We start from the raw sequence: 23,007 nt of genomic DNA on the forward strand, positions 1-23,007 counted from the left end.
GAGATCTCGGCGCTGGTGCGATTTTGGGAATCTTTTGCTTGAAACCTCCGATGATCCAATTAGTCTGGCAGGGATTTTTGTTTTTATTTGTACATATTTTCCCAGTACCCATTTTGCGCGGTTTTCATGTTCGTCTTGTATTTTGTAGGTCTGCATTCAGACAAATGGTTTCCACCCCTTGCCTTGTCTGTTACCCCATACAAAATCTCTTTGCCACGGTATCCAAGATTTGTCTTCTTTTTGATGGGACCAGAGATTGGATGACAGGTGGAACGGGTAGAACTGACTTTGTTATTCATCAGAAATATGGGACGAACGAAAAAGAAATTCGGTACTGTATCAAGCAGGGTATTCAGAACTAGTGGAACTAACGACCTGAGTCTGGCGTCGACGAATTCACCGAGATCGATCACATCCCAGGTATCGAGATACTGTGTAGTCATTTTACAGTAGGGATTTTTCCCATTCCAGTTAACCTCATAGTCAACTAGGTAGGTTGTCTGCATTACGTCGCTTCGAGGTGTTGGTGCTCGCTAAAAATGCCAACCCTCGCCCAGACTCGTCGCCAACGACGACAAGAAGGAACATCAATCACGGGGGAGTCCAGGTAAACCAGGGTTATTTTTCACAAGGTGAAGGGAGAAAGAGAGAGGGGATTTCCCAGACGGAGGCCAGGCCGCCAACCAGATGGCGTCTTGGCGAAAAAGTGTCTGTCGTCCGCCTCTGCCAATTTCCCCTGCATGAGACGCCTAAATCCCCACCCCGGGCGCCGATCCCTCAATTCATATGCGTGAAACGTGGAGCTCCTCCCCGAGATGTGGATGCAACCTTGTCAGCCCTTAATTAGGGGGAGCGGCAAGGCACTGCTGATCCTAGTTCCTGGCGTCGGTGGCTGCGTTTGATGGGGTCCTTTTTTTTTTTTTTTTAATGGTTTTTTTTTTTTTTTTTTTACTCTCTATCTCCTTGTCGTTGCCGGATTTGCAAGCTGCCACCGACGAAATATGCCTCCGCCGGAAAAGGTGAATTAACACCTTCTACGCCTCCCGCATCGCCAGAAGCAACAAGTTCCAACTCCAGATGGCGACATTGTAATAACCACTAACAAAATAAAAAGCAGCTCGATTATAAGCAACATCAAGGTCTCACCATGAAATCGTATCAGAAATAATTACAGCTTATCCCACCATGGTTTCTGGTTATATCAGCCAGGCTGACCTCATTTATTCATCACGCGTTGTAGATTGATTGGAGAATCCAGTGCATGTCAGGCACAAAATTAGCGCCCTAGTCTCCCAATCCCAGCTTGCCCAGTACAAACAGTATTTACCGCACCACTGGACGCCTCCAAGGGGTACCTGCAGCCGCATTTAGTACCTGAGTTGCTAAAGGTAGGTAACAGCATACTTGCACCGTCCAGGTCAGGGACCTCGACGCTAGGAAATTGGAACGGATCCAGGCGCAGAGTGTCCACAAGTTCGGGAAAGTGAACCAAACCCGCTGAATCATCGTTGGTCTGCATGTTTGCCAAGTTTACCAGCTCCACTGGGCAACCAAGTGGAACGAGCACAATCCTAGAGACAGGGGGCCCGGCCAACAACACTACCCTACCACGGCTTTCCGTCCCTTGGCTGGGGTATGGTAGGGCAAACGCAACGTCAGGGCTCTTTTAGAATAAAGATGGCTGTTCACGCCCCCAACCATGGCGATCTTTTCGGTATGTTGGATTTTCTTCTTTCTCTACCTACTCACTGCACGGCCTCGACTGCCACCATTCACTCCTTTGTGTGTGTTTTTTTTTTCGCCAACAACTAGAACGACAAACCTTTATCGCGCAGAGCGCTGGAATCACTCCTTTATCCAAGCTCGAAGCTTCGTTTACCAGGAGAAGGACAGAAGAAAAGAACGCAAGAATCTAGACGCTCATTTCCCTCTATCCGACTATCTCATCCTTCGTTTCTTCTGGGTCGTTTTTGTTTTTCTCTCCCTTGTGGACGGCAAAAAAACAAATAAACCAACTACTCTCCCTCATAACAACTGTCCCTGAGACACAGTCGAGAGCCCGCCTCCCCCAAGAGAGTCGCTTTCCAAGATGCAGTTCAGCACCAAGACCATCTTCGCCGTGGCCCTGCTGGCCACGCAGGCCATCGCCAGGCCTGCCGACGGCCACCGCGTCCGCAGGCACGCCAAGGGCCGCTTTGTCAAGTGCACGCGTCCCACTCCCACCCCGGAGCCCGTCACTGCCGTCGAGCCTGTGTCGACCTCTTCGCCGCCGCCTCCTCCGCCGCCGACCTCAACTGTCGAGGCCGTCGTGGTTACTCCCACTCCCACCCCGACCCCGACCCCGACACCAACCCCGACTCCGGAGCCGCAGCCCGAGCCTTCGGTCGAGGTCAAGGTCGTCACAGTCCAGCAGGAGCCGGCCCCAACGCCCGCAGTGCAGATTCTGCAGCAGCACGTTCCATCGGCCAAGCCTGCCACAACGACCCAGCAGGCCCAGCAGCAGGCCGACGACTACTCCAGCAGCAGCAGCGATCTCAGCTCGGATATCCAGGCCGGTCTGAACAGCCACAACGCTGCCCGCTCCGCCCTCGGCCTACCCCCGCTCAAGTACAACCAGGCTCTGGCCACCGAGGCCGCCGGCTACGCCCAGCAGCTCGTTGGAATTGGCTCGCTGCAGCACGCCCAGAACCGTAACGGCCACGGCGAGAACCTGTACTGGCAGTCCAACAGCGTCACCCCTTGCACCAACGCCGCCAACGCCTGGGCCAACGAGAAGGACCTGTATGGCGGACAGCCCGTCGGCCAGGGTAACTTTGGCGCGTACGGTCACTACAGTAAGTTTCTTCTATTTTCTTTTCGTGTATGGTAGTTTCTGTGTGACACCAACCAGCCTCGCTATCTATGGTTGCGCTGGTCCATTTTTCCGTCTTGATACGAGGGCTGGATGTTTTGCGCAACGTTGTGCGACAAGATGGCTGGGCGCCACCTCGGGATGATTGCATTCGCTGACTCGATATTTCATCTCAGCTCAAATGATCTGGAAGACCACCACTGAGGTCGGCTTCGGCACGGCCAGCGATAACAATGGCGGCGTCTATGTTGTCGCCCGTTACAACCCCGCTGGCAACATGTAAGTTCATCCGAATGCTTATGCACGCTTCACTTCACCTTCATCCAATGATTTCCTTTTCCAGGAGATGGAACTGCGAATCATCGGATGAGGGGCTGGGGTGCGAAGCAGGCAAGATCCAGATCGTAGTCAGTGGCTAACCAGGTTTCTTACCGATTATAGGGTTGGCCAGACGCCCACTTCGGCCTAAGCAAAGCTAGCACCTGCTAGCTTGGCCACCCATAACAACGTGCATTCTGGCCCATTTGGTGGCTGATGCTTCTTTTGTTTTGTTCGTTTCTTCTTCACACTTCTTTCAAACAGACGGCATCGTCTTTTTTTTTTTTTTTTTTTTTTTTTTTTTTTTTTTTTTTTTTTTCCAATTACTTTTTTTTTCCCTTGGGCTTGGGTTTATCGGTTTCCATCCAATGCCGAGGGGAATTCTTGTTTCCCCTTCTTTTGTTTTGTCAAGGCAAAGAAAAAGAATATGTTTGGTTTCCGCTGTATGCGACAGGATTGAGACCGACTGGAGCTAAGCACAAAAAAAAAACCTAAACCAATCAACCGACCAAAACAAAAGAAATAACCAAAACCAAGAGGAAAAAAAAAGCCAAAGCCTCGGCGCCAATCGCGCCAATCTCCCAGCTTCCGCTACTACCCCTTTTTTCTTTTGTCCCCATTTTACCCACCCCCTCCTTGGTTTTGCTCACTTGGAAATTGCGCCGAGTGTATCACGAACACCAGTCTAGCAAATTAACGGCGTCAACGCATTGCTGACGACGGTTTTCTTCGAGACGGTCAATTTTCTTTGGAATCGGCGTGGCCGGGCATCATGGGACAAGGAATTGTTTTGGACCCAGCTGTGAAGCAGGAGAAAAATTTCTATTCCTCTGTACATATTTTTGACTCTTCTCTTCTTCCCCTCCTTTTCTACCATACTTTTCTCTCGATTTCCTTTACAATATAACGAGAGTTGAAGTTTTTTGTCCATTTGGTTCGGAGGGGCAAACATGCGGCGTTTTGATGTCTTTTTCTTTCTTTCTTGCATTGCTGTATGTAAAATACAAGCCTAGGTACCTTTATGGATTACAAAACCACATGACTGTTATTTGCATCCAGATTGGTTCTCGTGAAAAAAATCACCCCTCTCTCCCTTTTGCAACGTAATCAATCGTGGTCAAGTGCTTATTTTCGTAGTAAAAAGACTTGGTCGGCGATTACGACGCCGGCGGTGCATTCGCGTTCTGCACAGCCCGCGGGGGTCTCCGCCGTAACATTCAACGCACCATCCTCGCCGGAGACGGCAGTAGGAATTCATCCGTTCTGTGGAGAAATTGTTCTGCACGGATTCACCGACGGCGTAAAAAAAAAAAAAAAACGCGGGGATGGGGGATCATCCTAGGCTTATCGCACTTATCCTCTCCCAGTTGTTTACCGATTATCGTTAAACCTCTGTTCGCCTCCACACTAGCCTACCTTGGGCACCTTGCTACCGTGCCTACTTTGCCTAACTTTCCTACCAAGCTACCTACCCACTCAAGATCATTAATATCGGGTGCGCTGTCTGCCGAGCCACTGGCGCTGACTTGTACTCGTAGTAATGTTTCCATGCTGAGGCCAGAGGTTAACTCTGCTCAACATTATTGGCGGTCTCGTTTTCGGAGTTGGTTGGTAAAAAAAAAAAAAAAAAAAAAAAAAAATCAAGAAAGGGTGTGCTGGTTCTGGGCGGAATCTTGCGTGTGACCATCTCCAAAAACTTCACATTGTAGCGACCAGCGAGCGAATAAAAAAAGAAAAGTGGATGGCCAATCTCTTCCAAGGTTGGCACTTAGTTTGGTTGAACATGATTCAGCTTGGGCGCTTGTCATATGTGTGCCTACGTGTTCCTTGCTCCCCGCCAGCGCAAGGCAATCGCGACACTGAATGACTGACTTATTTGGGTTTTAGAGCTAAATTACTTGGTAAGTAGTTATTGTTAGAGTTTGTCGTTGCATTCCTGCCACTCCAAATGACGATTCTTCGTGTCTGTAATAGGCTAATTTTTGGTGGTTCTTTTTCGAGGATTCTCTTTTTCGGCTGTTGTCTGTACGTACCTGACCTGATCTAATAAACGACCGGTCTGCACTTGGTTCTGTTCTATTTTGTTCTGTTCAGACGGGGATGAACAACCCCAAGTCTACCTACGAAGTACCAGTCGGTTAGCGACGCGAGTCTAGTCTTAGTATATCATCATTGTCAACAACAAAACCATCGGACCGGCGAACCCATTTCATCCCAATTTTCTAAGCCCGAACCGAACCTCGACTTTCATTGTATCTATCATATTGCGCACGTCATTCCTCAACTGTCAACACTAATCTACGTCGTACCCATTGATATATTTAGCTTTTTATTTAACATCTTGAATGGATGGATGCTCCACTCAAGGTAACCCTGTCGATCCTAAGCACACTCTTGTCGCTGTACACGCACGTGCTGCTGGGCTTACTGCTGCTACTCTGCTTCGATGCCTACCGTGATCGTCCGACGTTGGGGGACGGTCGAGAAGGGATAAAAACCGGAACAGAGTTAATTATCGGAGAAAAAATGTTCGTTGAACAAGCACACCACCACCAGACTGGCAAAATGAACACAAAATCACAAGCCATACACTTTTCCGACTTTTCGTCGACATTGCTGAAACAGTAGATTGTGTCGGGAACCTAAACGACGTACGTACAACCCTGTTTCATCCACACTTTATTGGTGTGTTCCCTCCTACGGCTCCACCCACTCTACAATAGTACCGCCCCCCTTGGCCCTGCCTTGACGGAACGGTACTGGGCAGTACAGTTCGGCTTCATGGTGGGGTAGGGGACCTTGAAAAGGTTCCATTGCCCGTAGCTTTGTTGACTTTGGAGAGTCGTTGATCTCTCTACTTCTAGACAGTTTTGTGGTTGTTTTTTTTTTATTTTCCTCGAGTTGCGCTTGCATACAATTGAGCTTCTATTTTTTGTTATTCTTTGTCTTTCATATTTTTTCCAATCTGATACGAAAAAAAAAAAAAAAAACATGGATTCGAAATCTTTATCGTCTCGCTTCGGCGACCTCGTTAGTGTAAGTGGCTCTTGTGTACCTTACTTGAACTTTATCCCCCCGCGCGCGCGCCAGGTTCGCAATTTCGACAACCAATCGGTTCTTGGGCACACAAGCCTCCCGAATCCAGAAAGAAGCACATTTTCAACGTCCAAATAAACCCACGCAAAAAGAAAACCCCCCAAGCTAAACATCTCCGTCTTTTTTTTTTTTTGTTTTTCAACCTATAGTTTCTCTCCTCCGCCAAGGGCGACCTCTCAAACGTTACGGGCCCCATCTCCTTCCTCGCGCCCTGCTCCGTGGTCGAGGTTGGCCACTGCTGGGCCGAACGACCACACGTCTTTGCCGCCCCGGCCTCGGAAGCCGACCCCGCCCGCCGCGCCCTCCTCGTCCAGCGCCTCGTGCTCTCGGCCCTGCGCCCGCAGCTGTACGTCGCCGGCGCGCCGGGCACGTCCATCAAGAAGCCGCTGAATGCCTTCCTGGGCGAGGTGTTTTGCGCCTCGTGGTCGGATGAGCAGAACAAGGCCCGCACCCGCCTCGTCGCCGAGCAGGTCTCGCACCACCCGCCCATCACGGCCATGCACGTTTCCTCGGGAGAAGGGGAGGGCATGGTGCGCGCCGACGGCTACGCGAGGGTCGAGATGACGTTCAACGGCAACGTCAACATCCGGCAGGTCGGGCACGCCGTCGTCAGGGTCGAGCGCTACAAGGAGGACTACCTCTTCCCGCTGCCGGACGTCAAGGTCCGTGGGTTCATGTCGGCTTGTCTCTACCCCGAGATCGTGGGCACGTACCACATCATCGGGTCGTCGGGATACATCACCGAGATCAAGTTCAGCGGGGCAGGGATGCTGAGGGGCAAGAGAAACAGCTTCGAGGCGAAGCTGTTTCACAAGGCGGACCCCAAGAAGATTATCTACAAGACGGCGGGGTGCTGGAGCGAGGGCTGGACCGTCAAGGACTCCAAGGGCAGGGTAGTGGACGAGTACAACGTTGATGCCCTGGAGAACCTCCCCGCCGCCATGGAGCTGGCGCCCCTCGAGGAGCAGAGCCCCTGGGAGAGCCGTCGGGCCTGGGCCGGCGTCATCTCGAACCTCGGCCCGGGAGGGGACACGCGCGTCGCGGCCGCCGAGAAGACCAAGCTGGAGCAGGCGCAGAGGCGGATGCGGGCCGAGGAGAAGGAGCGAGGTGAGACGTGGGAGCCGCTCTTGTTTGCGAGCAGCAAGGGCGAGGACCACGATGTCTTTCACCGCCTGACCGAGGGCACCGACTGGGAGCTCTGCGACGACCGGACAAAGGGCGTCTGGAAGCTCAAGGATGACGTGCTGGCAAAGACGGATAAGCCTGTCAGGGGAGAGTTGACACCTCTTGGGTGAGGAAAGTTATGACTGCATGCATGTCCCTTTTTTTTTTTTTTTTTTTTTGTTATGCACCCTATTGGTGTTGTTCTTTTCTGGTTTCCTACTGGCTTTGGTTTACAGCGAAGGCGTTTTGCTCTTGGGATGGAGTTGGGCAAATGACTTGTTAATGATTACGTTTATATTTATGTATTCCAAGGTATTGTTCTATAGAATGAAGCAGAATAAATCGTTTTACATGCGTAGCTGCGCCCCGAGTACACCGCGACCACCTGAAAGCGGCTTTGGCAATTGGCGTTGACGTTGATCATACATTGATCGCTAACCCTCATTTCCCGCCCGCAACACTTTCATTTTTCTTACGAGTAGCCTTGATTGAACCAGCTACTCTTCTTGTTGACATAAGGCGCCCGAGTTAATAAATATTGGTCACAGGGACACCAACATCAGCACCGTCGTTCCCAGGCGGTGTACTCTAAGAAAACCATCGCCGGAAGACTGAAAAGGATCGTTTTGTGTGTCACCTTTCTCGATGGTCTTTTCAACATCAAGGATCCTATTGGGAAGGCCGAGTTTTGGGTCGGTATTGACCATGTACTCGTCTTCCTGCTGTTCCGGGCCATTGAATCGAATCTGATTTCGGGACATAGGTGACCGAGCCATCAGGCTTAATCACCCACCAATCCATAACATTCTTCCAAGGGATCTTCTTATTGGTGCCGTATTCTTTCATCTCCGCCAGAGTTTCGGCGTCGAACTGGTCGCTGAGCTGCTTGCTGGCAGCGAAGAAATTCTGTTTGATTCCCCGGGTGCTGATACGGTACAGGTAACGGTTCTCCGGCTTACCATTTTCGTTGCGTCTGGCATAATTCAAAAGGTACTGCTTGTTGGCTGACGTCGAGATGAACGGGGTTTGGAAATACTTTTCGTCCTTTCCAGGAGTGAATATTTCCAAATTCTTGTGCTGGGCATATGTCATGGTCGTGTCTAGTTTTTTCCAGATTACACCTCGACTTTCGAAGCCACCAAACTCTTTCGCGTCTTCTGGGGCAAGCCTGGACAGTCGGTATAGTTCATCTGGGATAGCTGCAGTCCCACTTAATGAAGAGCAAAAAAGAAGCAGGACAGGAAGGAATTTGAAGCCAAACATGGTGCTTTAATGTTATAAGCTTGTTTTTAGTTGTGGGAAATGGCTGGAATAAGTGGATATTAACTCAAGATATCAAAAACTATGCTTTAGATCTTTGCGGAAAAAGGAATGGAAAAGTTAAAAAAGCGTGGATCGGTAAATATGCAAAATGGTGACTGCCAAAACAAAAGAGCCTTATTTGAAAAGGGATTATAAGCTGTTTTTATATTTCGTAGGTACAGGCCTTTATTCCCGTAAAAGCTGACCACAAACAGAAAAATAAAAATATAAATATAAATTCTCGCCAAAATTATAACCAATTATGTACAAGGATTAGGGCAATCAATACACCTAGTCCATATAACCAGCAAAATCCCGGCTTTGTTGTACAGTAATGACATCCAGAACACGCCGACTAGCCTATTTTGGAATTTTTGGTTTGTGGTTCGGCCAAAGCCACTTTCCATTTAAAGTCTTGATCGACAAAGCCATTGACTGTCTCTGTCAAATTTTCAGGCTTGAAAAGTAATGAACGGAGGGATGAGTGCATTGTCGCGACGGCATTGCTAGTAGCAAGTCATCGAGTCAGCATCTCGGAGATGGACTTGTCAGCTATTTTGGCAGTAGGTCGTCATGGATATCATCTTCATCGTATTTCTTTTTCTAGAAATAGTTTTTCTTTCTTTTTCAGGCCTGGAACAATTGAGGAGTAAATAACCATAGAAAACCCTAAATATCAGCAGTCCTACCTCCCCTGCGCATTCGTCATCGTCATGGGTTGTTGATCGGAGCGCGTCCAGCATACCATCCATTCATCTGCATAAGGGGCGACTGACTTGCCAAGTCTTCCCAATCCGAAGGAGTCGTTTTTCCATGATCACTTCATAGGATTTCATCAGCCATCAAAAAACCCATTATTATCAACCACATCCAAAAAGTCGGCCGCCCACGCACCACGTTGCATCATAACCCTGCCCGGTGGAAGTAAGTGGAGTTCTCTATCGGCTCCGACCACACTATGTGAAGCAGAAGCACCACATCGAGTGTGGCCCGCTCTCTTCCTAGCAAGACGGAAGTAATGCGACCTGGCTCTCTGCCTTGACGTAGGGTCCATCCGAATGTACTTTTTGGCAGTCAGGTTCCGCAGGGACCAAACCTTATCTGCACCATGGGACCCCGGATCTGCCACCGCCACGCAGCGGCGTAAGCAACCCCTGAGCCCAGCAGCAGCATCGACAACGCCTCCCACCTCATCACCACCGACCTATTTCTCCAGCGCACTCAAACCCCCTCCTCATGTCCGTTTGTCAAGTCATATAGGGAAGAAGGAGCATCAAATTATCCGTAAGACCAGAGCCTGAGCACTCCGAAGTTCTACTCTATTGGGATATCGTCATCATAGTCTAGGCGCTGTCACACTATTGACAGTCACTTACCTTGTTTCCCCCCAACATGGTTCTCGTCGGATTCCTGCGGATGCATTTTATCCCCTCGACAGTAGCTCCAATTAGGGCGAACTATGCTTAGCTTTCCTAATCTACCAATAGATAAATCCCGGGTTCTTTGTGCGGGCGGCGCCTGCCAAGGCTATCAAAGATGTCGCCGTTAAACATGCTCATGCAAGTGAGAAGTGAGGCACGATACGAACAAAAGGGACAAAGCCGCTTGTGCCCATTCTGAAGAATTCTTTTATCTCATCCGCCCAAGTTTGAAATTTTCATCTGTTGTACTTTTGAAATTCTAACTGTGGAATTAACGTACAGTAACTCCAGGGTAAATCATATCTTGACAGCGACTAATGTAGCTACGCTTCGAATATGTATCTGTAAGCCAGTATATATGTCAAAGGCTTTTTTATTGTTTCTCAAGACATCTTGGTCGGTCGGTCTTGACGAGTTACGACCTGAAGAACCTACTTTTATTCCATTTTGATCCTCAAACCAACCCTCTCGTTTTAAGAGCGCTTTTGAAACACACATCACGCAAGTCCAGTACAATTCAACCTTGATATAAGCACGCAGAAAGATTCTGCAATAGACGCTGGTCCAGTCACAGGAGGGCAGATCCACGGTCTACATTACACAATAGCTTCTCTTTGTCCTCATAAATAAAGCTATAAAACACCTAGCAGTATAACTCCATCAGAACCCGTGTGTTCCTTTCACCCCGTCGTTCCTACAAATAGCTAAACTGGCTTCAACTTGGATTTATATTTGACTCAGTCGCCAAAATAAAATGGTCCTTAAATCCAAACTAAGTCCACTGCCTTTTTTTCTCTTCACCTTTTTTTGATCGCTGTCGCCATGGAAGCTGCCAATATCAACACCAGTCTTGACCGTTGGGACTATTCGCGCCGTCGCAAAGCCAGGCTCGCCTGCGTTAGAGGTGGGGCACACAGAAATTGTACTGGCCGCACTTGCGTTATTGTTGACGGGGGTGCTAATATCCAGAGCTTTACGAAAGCTAACGCTCTCGGTTAGCATTGAAGCATTGAGTCTCAATCTTGCCCTTGCCTTGATTCACTTTGTGTCTTTTTTTCCCTAAAAGCAATGGCTCCCAAACATAAATGTAGATAAGACCAACATCCTGCAAGGTGATTGGTTACATTCAACCGTAATATGTCCCAGTTTTGGATTCAACAACACGACAGGATGGTGGCCCGTCTAGTACTTGAGCGAGTTGAACAAACGACCAAGTTGACCTGCCTGTCTCATCTGACAACTCTTGCTGGTTTGAATATAACTTTCGCCGTAAAATGTCGTTGAGACTCGTTCGAGAAAGGTTCTCGACAAGGCAAATGCCGGCAAAATAATGCTGCAACCCCAGGACTTGCTTTTGAGCCTTCCTGGGGTTCAAGTATTTATAAACTATCAAAGTAACATGGGCTATAGCTAAATCCGGTGTTCTATCGGCATTAGTCTCACAGGCTAATCCTCTAATATTGTGGTACTTTCTCGGCCGGGCCGTGTTACAAAATATGTATCCTATCCCAACACAAGTAGTTTCGGGAATTGATATGTTTTTATAGAAGTTCAATTCAATTAATTCTAAACTGAGAATCCGTTACTCGATCAGGAATTCGTGGCCGGCGCCTGTAAAAATGTAAATGCCGGTGGCGCGGCTGAAGAAGCTACGGACAAAGAGCCGCGGTAGACTCTGGCGGAGGCACACCGGCGATATCCATGATTTTCGCATGTATATATAAAGACCCAGGATCCCCTGTGCGGACAGGGATTCGCTTTAGAAAGCAAAGGTTAAAAAGGTTCCAATACTTCAGAGTCTACGTCCGGAGCCCTCACAGGTAAACGTTTAACAGGAGGTTAAATGCACCTGTGGCGAGCCTCTCTAGCCAAAAATATTAGAAAATCATTACAACCTTTTCTTCGACCACCCCCTGGATGCTCTCAGCCTGCTTGCGCGTTATTTATAAACTAGCTGCTGTAGCTGGCACCACCATGTCGCGGTGTTAGCGATGTTGAATTAACGCGCGAGTCACGCCTGGGATAAATTAAAACCCCAGTCAAGGAAAGCCCTCTCTATTTTTGTAAAGATTTGGACTTGAGATATTGATAAACATTGTATTTAAACAATATTAGTGGAATGGAAACTAAATAATTCAAGACAGTTGTGTTGAATATTGGTATAAATGGTGTATTTCGAATATCATCCGTGTTTTATAATTCACAAAGAAACAACGCACTTCTATGGTGGTGGGTGTTTAAGTCAGCGTCCTTTTACCATTGGCTGTAGGGCACGTTAGCAGTGGTAGACCTTGCTTGCTTTTAGGTGGAATGTTAAAAATACCGATAAGAAAATACTATCGCATAAAATTGCGAATCTTAACATTATTTAAGTAATACGAAATCCTCCACAGGTCCCAAAATGGTTACATTAATCCTGTGAAATTTATAATAATACTAATAAAAGCGACAGCTGTGGGTGAAATACGAGGAAAACTGGCATGAATAAAATAAAAAAATATTAGGGGACTTAATAACTAAAATAAGATGGACAACATGTTCTAAATATGGCTTAACAAATATTTTATATAAAAAGCTCAACCATTTGCATATCAAATAGCTTTCACCTTTACTCTACACACACACACACACACACACACACACACACACACACACACGCACATACATGATACAAGCGTCGATTAACAACCACACTCGTTAAAATTTTATATGGCCTTTCGCGCTTCAAACCGCTTTTCTTTATTAATTTATCCAATTCTTTACACTTGCAATTATGTACTGCAAAGCTATCTTCTTTTCGATCATCTCATTGGCTTCCCACGCCAATGCAGTTGCCATATATCTGCTTGAGCTCCAAATTCCCAATGTGGGAAATGTGGGTCGTACGTTGTGTGTGGCACAAAAGAAAACAACTTGGAAATTCACACACGAATATATGGTGAACAAAATGGGAATTAAACAGCTCCAGGTTGATTGCAAAGGGCATGATAGCAAGTTCATAGACTTTCAAAAGCCGGATGGTTGGGACCTGGAGTCTACTGACGTAAGGGTTGTTGATGATACGGTTGTGTTTTTCAATAAAAAGCCTGTCGGGTTGCCCGTCCCACCGGATTATTACACCCATCAACGAAATACAGCGGGAGATTACGTTCGCCTCCCGAATGGAAAGTTGATTCCACAGGGTTATTCAAGGCAGGCTCATTCAAGGCAGGCTCATTCAAAGCAGGATTAAATGTTCTACAATCAACTTTGACGGATTAAAATATATGCTTTTTGAAGGTGCCTACCTCCTTACTACTTGCAGCAGTGCATGAAAACGATATTTGCACTGGAAAGGAGTTTTGTATTTGAATGAATTTTGCGAGTCGTTGTTAGGAAGATACCCGCCCATTAGATACCGACCAGTACTACCTTGTACGGCACATTGGCTTGCTTGGGTAGGTGTGTGTGTGTGTGTGGTCGATTCGAACCCCACCCCCACCCCCGCTTTCCGTTTTCCTCAAATCCCAATCTCATTAAACACTTGGAAATTGAGTTTTTGCTTCTTGACGATCCATGGAATGAATGAAAGAAAGAATGAATGCGCACAATCAAATGGTCACAATCAATGGTTGCAATCAATCGAGGCACGACATGGATCATGACGCGTCGAAGAGAGAAAGACAAAAAAAAAAAAAAAAAAAAAGCTCGGGATGAACGCACCCACGTGAAGCTGGTGAGCTGACTAGCCAGTCCCCGTTTCTGGCCCTCCTATTCGGCAGTCTTTGCCGCTCTTGTCCCTGTCCAAGAAACCTTTTCTACCTCCTTATCGCGCTAGCTAATCAACGCCTCATTGGAGAACGTGCTGTGCATGTCGCAGTTCCATTGGACCAAGATGGTTAATTGCGCCTTGAAATGAAGCCCCTAGGGCAATTGGCCAATCGGTTTGACTGGTACTCCAAATTCATCCTTCAGCCCACCGAGGACCCGCATATGTTCGCCTCGTCAGCTTTCACAGCTTCCTATCCTGGAACTCACCCTCCGCTTGGCAGGGCTTCGATCGCCCGAGCTGCGACTTGGGGTGCTAGGCAGCCGGCCGCTGCACCAACACCCCTTGGTTCAATAAAAAGGGCCATTTCACCCGCTTGTCGGCAGTAACCTTGTGATCGGATCGTGACGTCCTCCAGCAACCAGACGTCGTCTCTCGTTTGTCGTCCTTGGTCGCCATGTTGACTAGCGCTCCGACCACTGCCCTCGTGGCCCTTGTTGCTGGCATTGTTGCCCCATCGTTGGCTCAGTCCATCGCCGAAATCAACGGCAACAAGTTCGTTTCGCCGCTCAAGGACCAGGATGTCAAGAACGTCACTGGAGTTGTCCTTGCAAAGGGCCCCAACGGCATCTGGCTTCGGTCGGACAAGCCCGACAATGACACTTTGACCTCGGAGGCTGTCTACGTCTATGACCGCAACGTCGGCGCAAACCTGGCAGTCGGGGACCTTGTCGCTCTCGACGGCCGCGTTCTGGAGTACAGGTCCGACAATAAGCATTTGTATCTCACCGAGGTCACCACCACCACAAACGTGAGAAAGCTGTCGTCGGGCAACCCCGCTGTGCCCTTGGTCATTGGCAAGGATACATCCGCTCCGCCGACCGAGCAATACACCAGCCTGGACAATGGTGATATCTTTGCTACTCCCAACGCAGCCAGCCGCTTGACCGAGGTGAACCCGGTCTTGGACCCCACCAAGTACGGCCTCGACTTTTGGGAGAGCCTCAATGGCGAGCTTGTCACCGTCCAGGCCCCCGTTGCCCTCAATCGTCCCAACAGCTATGGCGACATCTGGGTCGCAGGCGACTGGCCAACCACGGGCAAAAATGCCCGCGGAGGTCTTACGACTCGCGGTGTCGATGCCAACCCGGAGGCTATTCTGATCGGCAGCCCACTCGACGGGACCTCGAACCCGGCTGACACCAAACTTGGCGACAAAATGACCGAGGTCACCGGCATCGTCACATATGCTTTCGGCTTCTACCGGATCCTGCCCCTTACGGCTATTCGCGTGGCCACTCCCATCCCATACAACCCTCGCAACAACACGCTCACCAGCAAGGGCAGTTGCAGCGGTGTAACTGTGGGCATCTTCAACGTCGAGAACCTGTGCCCCTCGTCTGCCCATCTGCCTGCCATCGCTGCCCAGCTAGTCGACGCCCTCAAGACTCCGGATCTTGTCTTTCTGCAAGAGGTCCAGGATGACAGCTGCGCCACCAACGATGGAGTCGTTGACGCCACCAAGACCCTCGAGACCCTCAGATCCGCCGTCTCCAACCTGACCGATGGCAAGGTGGACTACAGCTGGGTTGAGATCGCGCCCGTCGACAACCAGGATGGAGGCCAGCCCGGTGGCAACATCCGCGTTGCGTACCTCTACAAGCCCTCGGTCCTGACCCTGGCAGAGCCGACAAACAGCATTGGCACCGGAGCTGATGCCAACGAGGTGCTGCCCGGCCCTACTCTCAAGTTCAACCCGGGCCGGATCGATCCCGCCAACAGCGCTTGGGCTGCCACCCGCAAGCCCCTCGTCGCCGCCTGGAAGGCTCTTAATGCCACCAAGCCCTTCTTTACTGTCAATGTCCACTTCAGCTCCAAGGGCGGCAGCTCGTCGTTGCACGGAGACCTGCGCACCCCTGACAACAGCGGTGTGGAGAAGCGAACGCAGCAGGCAACGGTGACTGGCGTAAGTATCCCAAGTAGTTGTATTTTTGACCATCCACTTACACTCACATGAACCTCTTCTCATTGCTAACATATTTCCCCGCCTGCAGGAATTCATTGCCAAGATCCTAGCCGAGGACCCTGAGGCGCAAGTCATCGCGGCCGGAGACTTTAACGAGTTCATCCCCGTGTCCCCGCTGCAAACCTTTATGAATGTCTCTGGCCTGCTGGACCTGGACGAGGTTGTCGAAATAGCCCCGGAGGAGCGGTACTCGTACCTCTTCGACATGAACACGCAGCAGCTCGACCACACCTTTGTCAGCCCATCGCTCTCCGTCAGGACTCCCTGCAGCCGCCGCTCCAGCTTCCAGCACATCCACGTCAACACCTGGTCCGATACGGCCACCGAGGTGTCTGACCACGACCCCAGCGTCGGCAGGTTCAACGTGTGTGCTTAGGTATTTGGGATGGGACGTTTTTTTTTTTTTTTTGGTGATAATGATGGGACGTTTGGTACATGACATGGGTGAGGCAAGCTCTCTAGACTACGAAAAGTAATATGAAGATGATTCCTTTGTTTGCACACGCGATTGCAATGGTTGATGTTGCCGCAAGTTATTACGCCCTGGAACCGTTTACAATCAGTCTTCAGTGAGTCATCTACTGCATACATTCCGGTACCATCATCCCCTCTGGGTGCTTGTGTTGTTTTCTGTCAAAGTTTGGTCATCGCGGCCATGCAGAATCATTATGCGGCGCAAACACCTAAAACCGAAGGGCATGCGCTATTACGCCATACGACGGCGCAAACAACAACAACAACAACAACAACAAATGAGCCATGAATTCGCGGCTTTGCGCATCTACACCATCTATAAAGTCACAGTCGGATCCTCAAATATCCCGTCTTCTAGTCTGTTCAAGCGGTGCCATCATTTTCGCCTCCCAAGGATCACCGTATATATACCGCGCTCTGCTGCAGAAACCGAAGAGCCATGTCATCAACAGACCGATACCAAATTAGCCCACTAGCCCTGTGTTCGAGAAAGCGTTGAACCAAGATGTGAAAAGTCGCACGTTGGTTCATGCCTCGGAACTCATGAGTCTTAATGCGTGTAGGAATGCTCCCAGCTTCCAAGCACTATTGTTTCTATGCTTTTCTTTGTGACTTCCCTCGATGAACGAGGAGTTCTATCTTTGCCGTCCACGTTCATGGCCACGTTTCACTAATTGCAGCTGACCGCCATCCGTCACGTGGGTGTGGCCTGGCTTCTCAAGGCCCAAGCGAAAGATGTATTTGATAAAATGCACACGTAGAGCCTTTCTACTCTTTCGAGCTCACGCCGGAGCAACACAGCAGCACTACATTTGAAAGCTCCATGGAACAAAAACTGCCTAGGACGGTCAACTCTGCCCAGTGGATCGGATCGAGATCTTGATCTGTTCCTTCCGTTAACTCTGAATGAGGTGCTAGCGTTCAGGAAGTCAAGAAAGAACGGCATCTGAATCTTGCAGACTTGTGGTTGAAGACGACCAAGTCGAACACCATTTCAATCAGGCAGAAACTAAAACTTCTTTTTTACCTTGTCTACATCTGGTTCATCTAATATGACCATCTCTGTAGGCTAGCATGAGTGTCATCCATAATCAATTCCCTAGCCTGAGAACTAGATCTACCGACACACGGCCCGAATACCTACCAGGAACCAGTTTCTTATCAGAGTAGATAACTGGGTATCCAGCGATGCATTTGATTCCTGGATTCGGGGAATGACAGCCATATTTCACCACTTGCACGCAACTTTAACGGTTTCGATGTCCTGTCCAGCGTGATACCAACTGCTGAGGAGAAGAATGGCTCTAATCATTTAACAAGCAAGGCCTTTGGGCTCGTCATTGTGGGCATCGAAGTTCAATGTCAACGACCCAGACCACTTCTATTCCTAACAATGACAGGAAGTTGGCCATTGTGCAAGTCAACGACAAAAATGAATTGCGTTCAACTTGTCCGCAAGAACGAGGCCGGCTCTTTTTCCAGATCAATCGGTAATTTGGCCTCATCTAGACTGATTATGAACGAAAACGTGTTTCTCTTGGACAAGGGTCGCAACATACAACTCGCGAATAATCTGCTGGTTACTATGGTTACTAGTTCGAGAGGAAATCTGTATGTAAGAGGGGATGAATGAGCCAAGTCAGTGTGGGTCTAATGACTCCAAATATACACTAGCAAGACTAGGTACAAAGATGGATTGTACCAAGGCTCCCTACCACTAGGATAGGTTCAAAGCCTATCCCATGTGACCAGAGGTGGGGCTATACAGTCGCCCGCAGACCGTCCTATCAGCTCGCTCAACCATAGGTACCTTGACCAATAAAAGTTGATTACGCCCACCCCTATTTTTGTCTTCAGGGCTACCTGGTTGCCTAAAGATATGGGGAGCCCCAATGTTAGATCAAAGGAGTCCGTCCACGACAGTTGCTCCTCTCCCAGAGTCCCAGGCCTGTGAAAGGCTAGCTTGACTTGCCTCCCATGTCAAGACGACCGAATCGACCAATTTCAACACCTTAAGACCTGCCGAGCCTGGTCGTAGACAAGACACTCACGGAAAGCGGGGTTTTCGGCGAAAGTGTTCTTCAGCTCCACTCACAAGACCCAGTTGAAGCGCGGACCGACGCGGAAAGTCTCTCAAGAAATGACAAACACCGAATCGTTTCTATCTTGCTTGCTACGCTAGCATTCGCTGTCATTGTAGGTTACTCTGTCGGTGTTGTGCTTGGTACAGTCACGACGTACTTATTGCCAATTCCTCTTGAAAATTTCCTGGATTGGATATCGACGAAATGGCCCACACACGAGAAGACAATCGAACTCATAGTCATTAGCCCAGAGGCTACCGAGGGCTACCGAAGTCCGTGGCCCGAAGAAGTGTCCACTGACGGCGTGTGCCACCACCCGTACTGGCTTTGTTCCACCTGTCAGCAAATCGACCTCGGCGTGCTAGGCATGCGAGGGGACGGTAGCTGCGACAGTGACCGTGCAGTGCAGCTTGGTCACGGCCTCGGTGGGGTTAAATCGGGCAGGGAATCGTGCGACTTTTGCGACGTTATATGGAGGTCTTTGGGCTTCGGTATTAAAAGGCTGGAAAGTGATTTTCCAGATGGAACTGGCTTGACTCTCGAGTTGGGGACCTTGAGTTACGAAATGAGGGGTCTTGATTCGGATCAAACCAATGCCCATAGGATGCAGATGACAGGAAAAGGATATGGAAGATCCGCGACCAATGCGATTCGGGTCTATCTCCATAGGCCTCCTGAAAAGTCTTTGCCAGATTTTAAACAATTATCTCATGGGGAGATCATGATTTATACACGATCAGAGCAAGAGCCATGTAAGAAATCCACTGGTGAAGAGTGGTTTATCCTTGAAGTTTTTTGGTCTCTTTATCAGACTGCACAAGCCAGCCAAATAATGCCGTTTCTTGCCAACAGGGCCGTAGCCTTGTTTTATTTTCTCTTTTTCTTTGTACAACATAACAGCGTGGAGGTTGTGCCAAGATACTTGGGAATGATTTAGATCCGGGAGATCCATCATCTCAATTGTTTGCCGAACGACCCCTAACGCCCGCAAACTCTGACAGAACCATGATCACCATCAACTCCTAGTTTCAAAAATGCCTGAACGACCACAAAATCTGCAGAAACAAAGGCTTCAACACGGCGTGCACATGGGCGCCACCGCCAAGACTGATAGACATAGTTTCTGGCGACTTGATCCGTCTCGTCAATGCAACTGATGTCCAAAAGCCCTATGCTGCTTTAAGTTATTGCTGGGGCGACTCAAATCACTCATCAAGCCCTATTACCACAATTACGAGCAAATTTGATGAATTTCAAAGAAAATTACCTCTTTAGGCCCTTCCCTTGACTGTCCAACACGCCGTTGAAACTACCCTTCGTCTTGGCATTAATTACCTGTGGGTCGATTCCATATGCATTATCCAAGACGATCCTATTGACTGAAAACAAACACACAATCTTAATGGGCTCTATATACGCCAACGCCATTCTCACCATAGGAGCCACAGGGGCCGCCAAACGCTCGGAAGGCTGCTTTTTGTTAAACCCAAAGGCTGATGGTGGTCCCGATTCCTTGTACAAATATGAAGTGCAATTACCCATTGTCATCTCTGGCTGCTATATGGGGAAATTCTTCGCCTCGCCGCTTATGAGATGGCCATCATTAAGGGGGTATAGATTGTTTAAAGTCCGAACTTGAGGACTGGCCGCTGGGCTCATAGGGCCTGGGTGCTGCAGGAAAGCTTCTTTTCAAAAAGGATCGTGCACTTTGGCGCGTTCCAGGTTCATTGGGAATGCCAGGAAAACATAGCCAGCCAAATGCGGCCGTTTTCCAACGTTCTATCGCCAGACTCCTCGAAGAAAATTACCAAACCGGTCGTTAATATAGAACGGTGGTGGTCCAACCTGCTGCTACAGTACACCGATCTAAATCTTAGCGTGGATGGAGACCGCCTTCCTGCCATCGCTTCTATTGCAAAAGAGATCGCCGAGATCTATAAACTTACCTACGTGGCGGGCGTGTACGCCGAAATACTTCCTCGGTGCTTGGCGTGGGCTGCTGCGGCTACCAAACGCAAAGAACATTACTGGAAACGCAAGCCACTGCTACCTCCAAACGAAGATCCTAGTCAGAGAGGTAAGCTTCCAGAATTTTGAACTCTTGGTCCGATCTAGCCACTATCCTATTCCAGGCCAAGGTTGCCTGGATATGAAGAAGTCCTTGGGAATGTTTCTGAGGTTTTGTGTATTGCATTACATGAATTGGTGCAGGCTTATAGCTGACCTTGTATAATCCAAAAAAAGCCTCGTCTTGGAGCTGGGCACACTGGGAGGGCCATATCGCCACCCTGAACATCGATCAAAATTTCCATTTTGTAAATCATGTGGGAGGCATGAAAGTTGTTGAGCGGGGAGACGAGCATAGCCACCACCAGTCGTCGTTGCTCTCTTGGTCCCAGACCCGTCGCGTGAGCCGCGAGCAGCGACCTATGAAAACATCTGAACTTTCCGCAAAGGGCTTCTGCTATTTTCAGTCAATTTTTAATCGCCAAGTTGGTATGCCATGGCCGTGGGATTCGGTTTTCCACGCGATACTCCATGATGATGACCAGAGCAGGGGTGGGTATCTAGGAAATCGTGGAGTTGTTGTCTTTGACGATCCTATCAACGCCGCTCCGTTGGAATTCGACCTGGTTCCGATCGGCTCAGTTTTCAAACACACCTTTTTGGATGACGAGTTCGTCGATTCTGGATATTGGCGTATCGATATGTCGCTGGCTGCTGAACGTGTCGAGGAAGACAAGAACTCTGCCACGCACCCGACGGGGGAGTCTCAAGTACAGGGAGGGGATGGAGAAGCTGTGCTTCTTCCGGAGCGGTACCGGCGGCTGGGACTCGTAATGCAGGTCATGTGGCGTGTCCCCGAGCGCAGTAAGTGGGACTTCTTTTGCTGTGATCTAAAGATGACCGTTGTGAAATTTAGCCCATGCATTAACCGGGTGATGAATTGGGTAAGTCTTGAGTTTTCTTTTTTTTTTCCCTTTTTCTTCTTTGAAATACCCAGGTTGTTTGACCAATTTATACTACTAAGAGTGTGACGAAGTCCTCAGGGGCCCTAGTTAATGGGTCGCAGACTCGCATTAACGATGCCTCATCTCGTAACAAAAGAACAACAGCTAACGGCTTAATTTGCGAACTTGACACTGCCCCTTTTTAGTTCCCCTTCGGCCTTTTCAAAAGCTTTCACTCTTACAAAAATTTTGCTTGATATAGATATTACTTCTGTTGCAATACAAAAGTATTTGTGTGACATTCGGACATCCGTCGATCGCAACCTAAAAGCTCTCAAGAGAAGATGAGGCTTTTTCACATACCCGATTGTCTGTGTTTACAGAGACACAGTTGATCAACGCGATAAGGCATCAAAAGCGTGCATTAGTTTGTATACAATGACGGTGAGGCATCCAAAGCAATTACAGATGGGCAAGATCCATCCGCCACAGGCTGTCATGATCAATCTCGACTAGTATTCAGAGGGAATGATTATTTACGGAGCAGAAGTCACTGTGTAACTGTACTTGCTTGATAATACTTTTCGTAGTCAAGAGCCGACAATTCAGTGGGTTCGATGGAGTACATACGGGAGAAGCTTGAAGCTTTCTGTAAATTTTGCCGCCGAGATAGAGTGGAACTAAACTGAAGCCCTCACACCAATCCAGGCCTAAGGAACATACATCTATTCGGAAGAAGTGAAAGAAAAGAAAGTCCGGTTTGTGTTATTATTACACTAATCGGACTAGGCAATCAATTAACGCACTTGTTTCCAGTTATATTCACTAATCCACAACAAGTTGCTTGTACGATGAGTGAAGAAAGGCGGCATTAAACTCTGACAAGAGACAGCTACGTCAAGTGGAATAAAATACAGCCTCACTTAAAAGATTGAGCTTGAATGGACTACTGGTGCAGTGTTTTGCGTGTAAAAGACAAAGCCTTAACCACCTCATCTCATTCAGTGGCCTGAGCTAGGAACTTGGTGAAGTTGGAATAAAGTTGGTCTAGCGCAGGCGGGGTGGCTAACGCCACGGCCAAGGCTTGCTTATCACCTAGATAAACACCTGGAATAGTCTATCTAGACTTCATACGGTGCTAGGACTAAACAGAGCTAATGTGAATCTGACGAGAGTAAAAAAGATTACGCAAAAACCTGTGGCTTGATTTTCGTTTCGCTACGCTGCAGTGTCGTTACATCGTGTCTAAAGCTTGTGCAATATTTCTGCATGATGAAAAAGGCTAAAGTTGCCTGCCTGTTCGAGGGATATCGGAACTTCCCGTAAAGCATAAAACCTTGTCCACAAAAGCCGGTGTGACACTAGTCGTATTTTCTGTCCTTGCGTTTTAAACTTTTTTCTTTTTTTTTAGAAAAAAAAAAAAAAAAAAAAAAAAAAAAAAAAGAGAAAAGAAAAGTACTGTTTTGAATGGTGGGTGTCACAGCAAATATGCAGTCATACCCAATCCTTGACCCATTCAATTTTTTCAAAGGATGTAAGGATTTGGTGGTGTGTGGCAAGAAACGCAAAACG

The 23,007-nt window shown here is 48.5% G+C and overlaps 6 protein-coding genes across 6 annotated transcripts; 5 read left to right on the plus strand and 1 right to left on the minus strand.

Annotated features, from left to right (window-relative positions):
- The first annotated feature begins 952 nt into the window (after positions 1-952).
- Positions 953-3,442, plus strand: PgNI_00074 (uncharacterized protein). The gene is made up of 3 exons (XM_031120158.1): positions 953-2,834; positions 3,028-3,130; positions 3,293-3,442. Exons 1-3 carry the CDS (start codon positions 2,090-2,092, stop codon positions 3,318-3,320), a joined length of 876 nt encoding a protein of 291 aa, XP_030986101.1. The 5' UTR covers positions 953-2,089; the 3' UTR covers positions 3,321-3,442.
- A 2,361-nt stretch (positions 3,443-5,803) lies between these two features.
- Positions 5,804-7,662, plus strand: PgNI_00075 (uncharacterized protein). The gene is made up of 3 exons (XM_031120159.1): positions 5,804-5,820; positions 6,034-6,205; positions 6,415-7,662. The coding sequence occupies exons 2-3, from the start codon at positions 6,161-6,163 to the stop codon at positions 7,558-7,560; spliced, it is 1,191 nt and encodes a 396-aa protein (XP_030986103.1). The 5' UTR covers positions 5,804-5,820; positions 6,034-6,160; the 3' UTR covers positions 7,561-7,662.
- A 436-nt stretch (positions 7,663-8,098) lies between these two features.
- On the minus strand, positions 8,099-8,521 carry PgNI_00076 (uncharacterized protein; the record flags this gene model as incomplete). The annotated part of the gene is made up of 1 exon (XM_031120160.1): positions 8,099-8,521. The coding sequence occupies one exon, from the start codon at positions 8,519-8,521 to the stop codon at positions 8,099-8,101; it is 423 nt and encodes a 140-aa protein (XP_030987503.1).
- Positions 8,522-14,158: 5,637 nt separating this feature from the next.
- Positions 14,159-16,390, plus strand: PgNI_00077 (uncharacterized protein). Its single transcript, XM_031120161.1, has 2 exons — positions 14,159-15,866; positions 15,955-16,390. The coding sequence occupies exons 1-2, from the start codon at positions 14,358-14,360 to the stop codon at positions 16,300-16,302; spliced, it is 1,857 nt and encodes a 618-aa protein (XP_030987516.1). The 5' UTR covers positions 14,159-14,357; the 3' UTR covers positions 16,303-16,390.
- Positions 16,391-18,292: 1,902 nt separating this feature from the next.
- On the plus strand, positions 18,293-19,759 carry PgNI_00078 (uncharacterized protein; the record flags this gene model as incomplete). Its single annotated transcript, XM_031120162.1, has 5 exons — positions 18,293-18,350; positions 18,418-18,528; positions 18,724-19,139; positions 19,554-19,566; positions 19,605-19,759. 5 exons carry the CDS (start codon positions 18,293-18,295, stop codon positions 19,757-19,759), a joined length of 753 nt encoding a protein of 250 aa, XP_030986282.1.
- Positions 19,760-19,886: 127 nt separating this feature from the next.
- Positions 19,887-21,435, plus strand: PgNI_00079 (uncharacterized protein; the record flags this gene model as incomplete). The annotated part of the gene is given in 3 exon segments (XM_031120163.1): positions 19,887-20,095; positions 20,113-20,561; positions 20,729-21,435. Coding segments are annotated over 3 exon segments (1,365 nt in total), but the record flags the coding sequence as incomplete, so codon positions are not given.
- Between the last annotated feature and the right edge of the window lie 1,572 nt (positions 21,436-23,007).

Source organism: Pyricularia grisea (assembly GCF_004355905.1).
Source record: "Pyricularia grisea strain NI907 chromosome Unknown Pyricularia_grisea_NI907_Scaffold_1, whole genome shotgun sequence".
Lineage (NCBI taxonomy): Eukaryota > Fungi > Ascomycota > Sordariomycetes > Magnaporthales > Pyriculariaceae > Pyricularia > Pyricularia grisea.

What these genes read in the sequence shown, in the direction of transcription:
- PgNI_00074 (XM_031120158.1), top strand. Translation starts at nt 2,090, where the DNA reads ATGCAGTTCAGCACCAAGACCATCTTCGCCGTGGCCCTGCTGGCCACG. An exon ending in TGGCGCGTACGGTCACTACA is followed by an intron (nt 2,835 to 3,027) that starts GTAAGTTTCTTC and finishes ATTTCATCTCAG; the next exon opens with CTCAAATGATCTGGAAGACC. An exon ending in TACAACCCCGCTGGCAACAT is followed by an intron (nt 3,131 to 3,292) that starts GTAAGTTCATCC and finishes TACCGATTATAG; the next exon opens with GGTTGGCCAGACGCCCACTT.
- PgNI_00077 (XM_031120161.1), top strand. Translation starts at nt 14,358, where the DNA reads ATGTTGACTAGCGCTCCGACCACTGCCCTCGTGGCCCTTGTTGCTGGC. An exon ending in AGCAGGCAACGGTGACTGGC is followed by an intron (nt 15,867 to 15,954) that starts GTAAGTATCCCA and finishes CCCCGCCTGCAG; the next exon opens with GAATTCATTGCCAAGATCCT.
- PgNI_00075 (XM_031120159.1), top strand. Translation starts at nt 6,161, where the DNA reads ATGGATTCGAAATCTTTATCGTCTCGCTTCGGCGACCTCGTTAGT. An exon ending in GCTTCGGCGACCTCGTTAGT is followed by an intron (nt 6,206 to 6,414) that starts GTAAGTGGCTCT and finishes TTCAACCTATAG; the next exon opens with TTTCTCTCCTCCGCCAAGGG.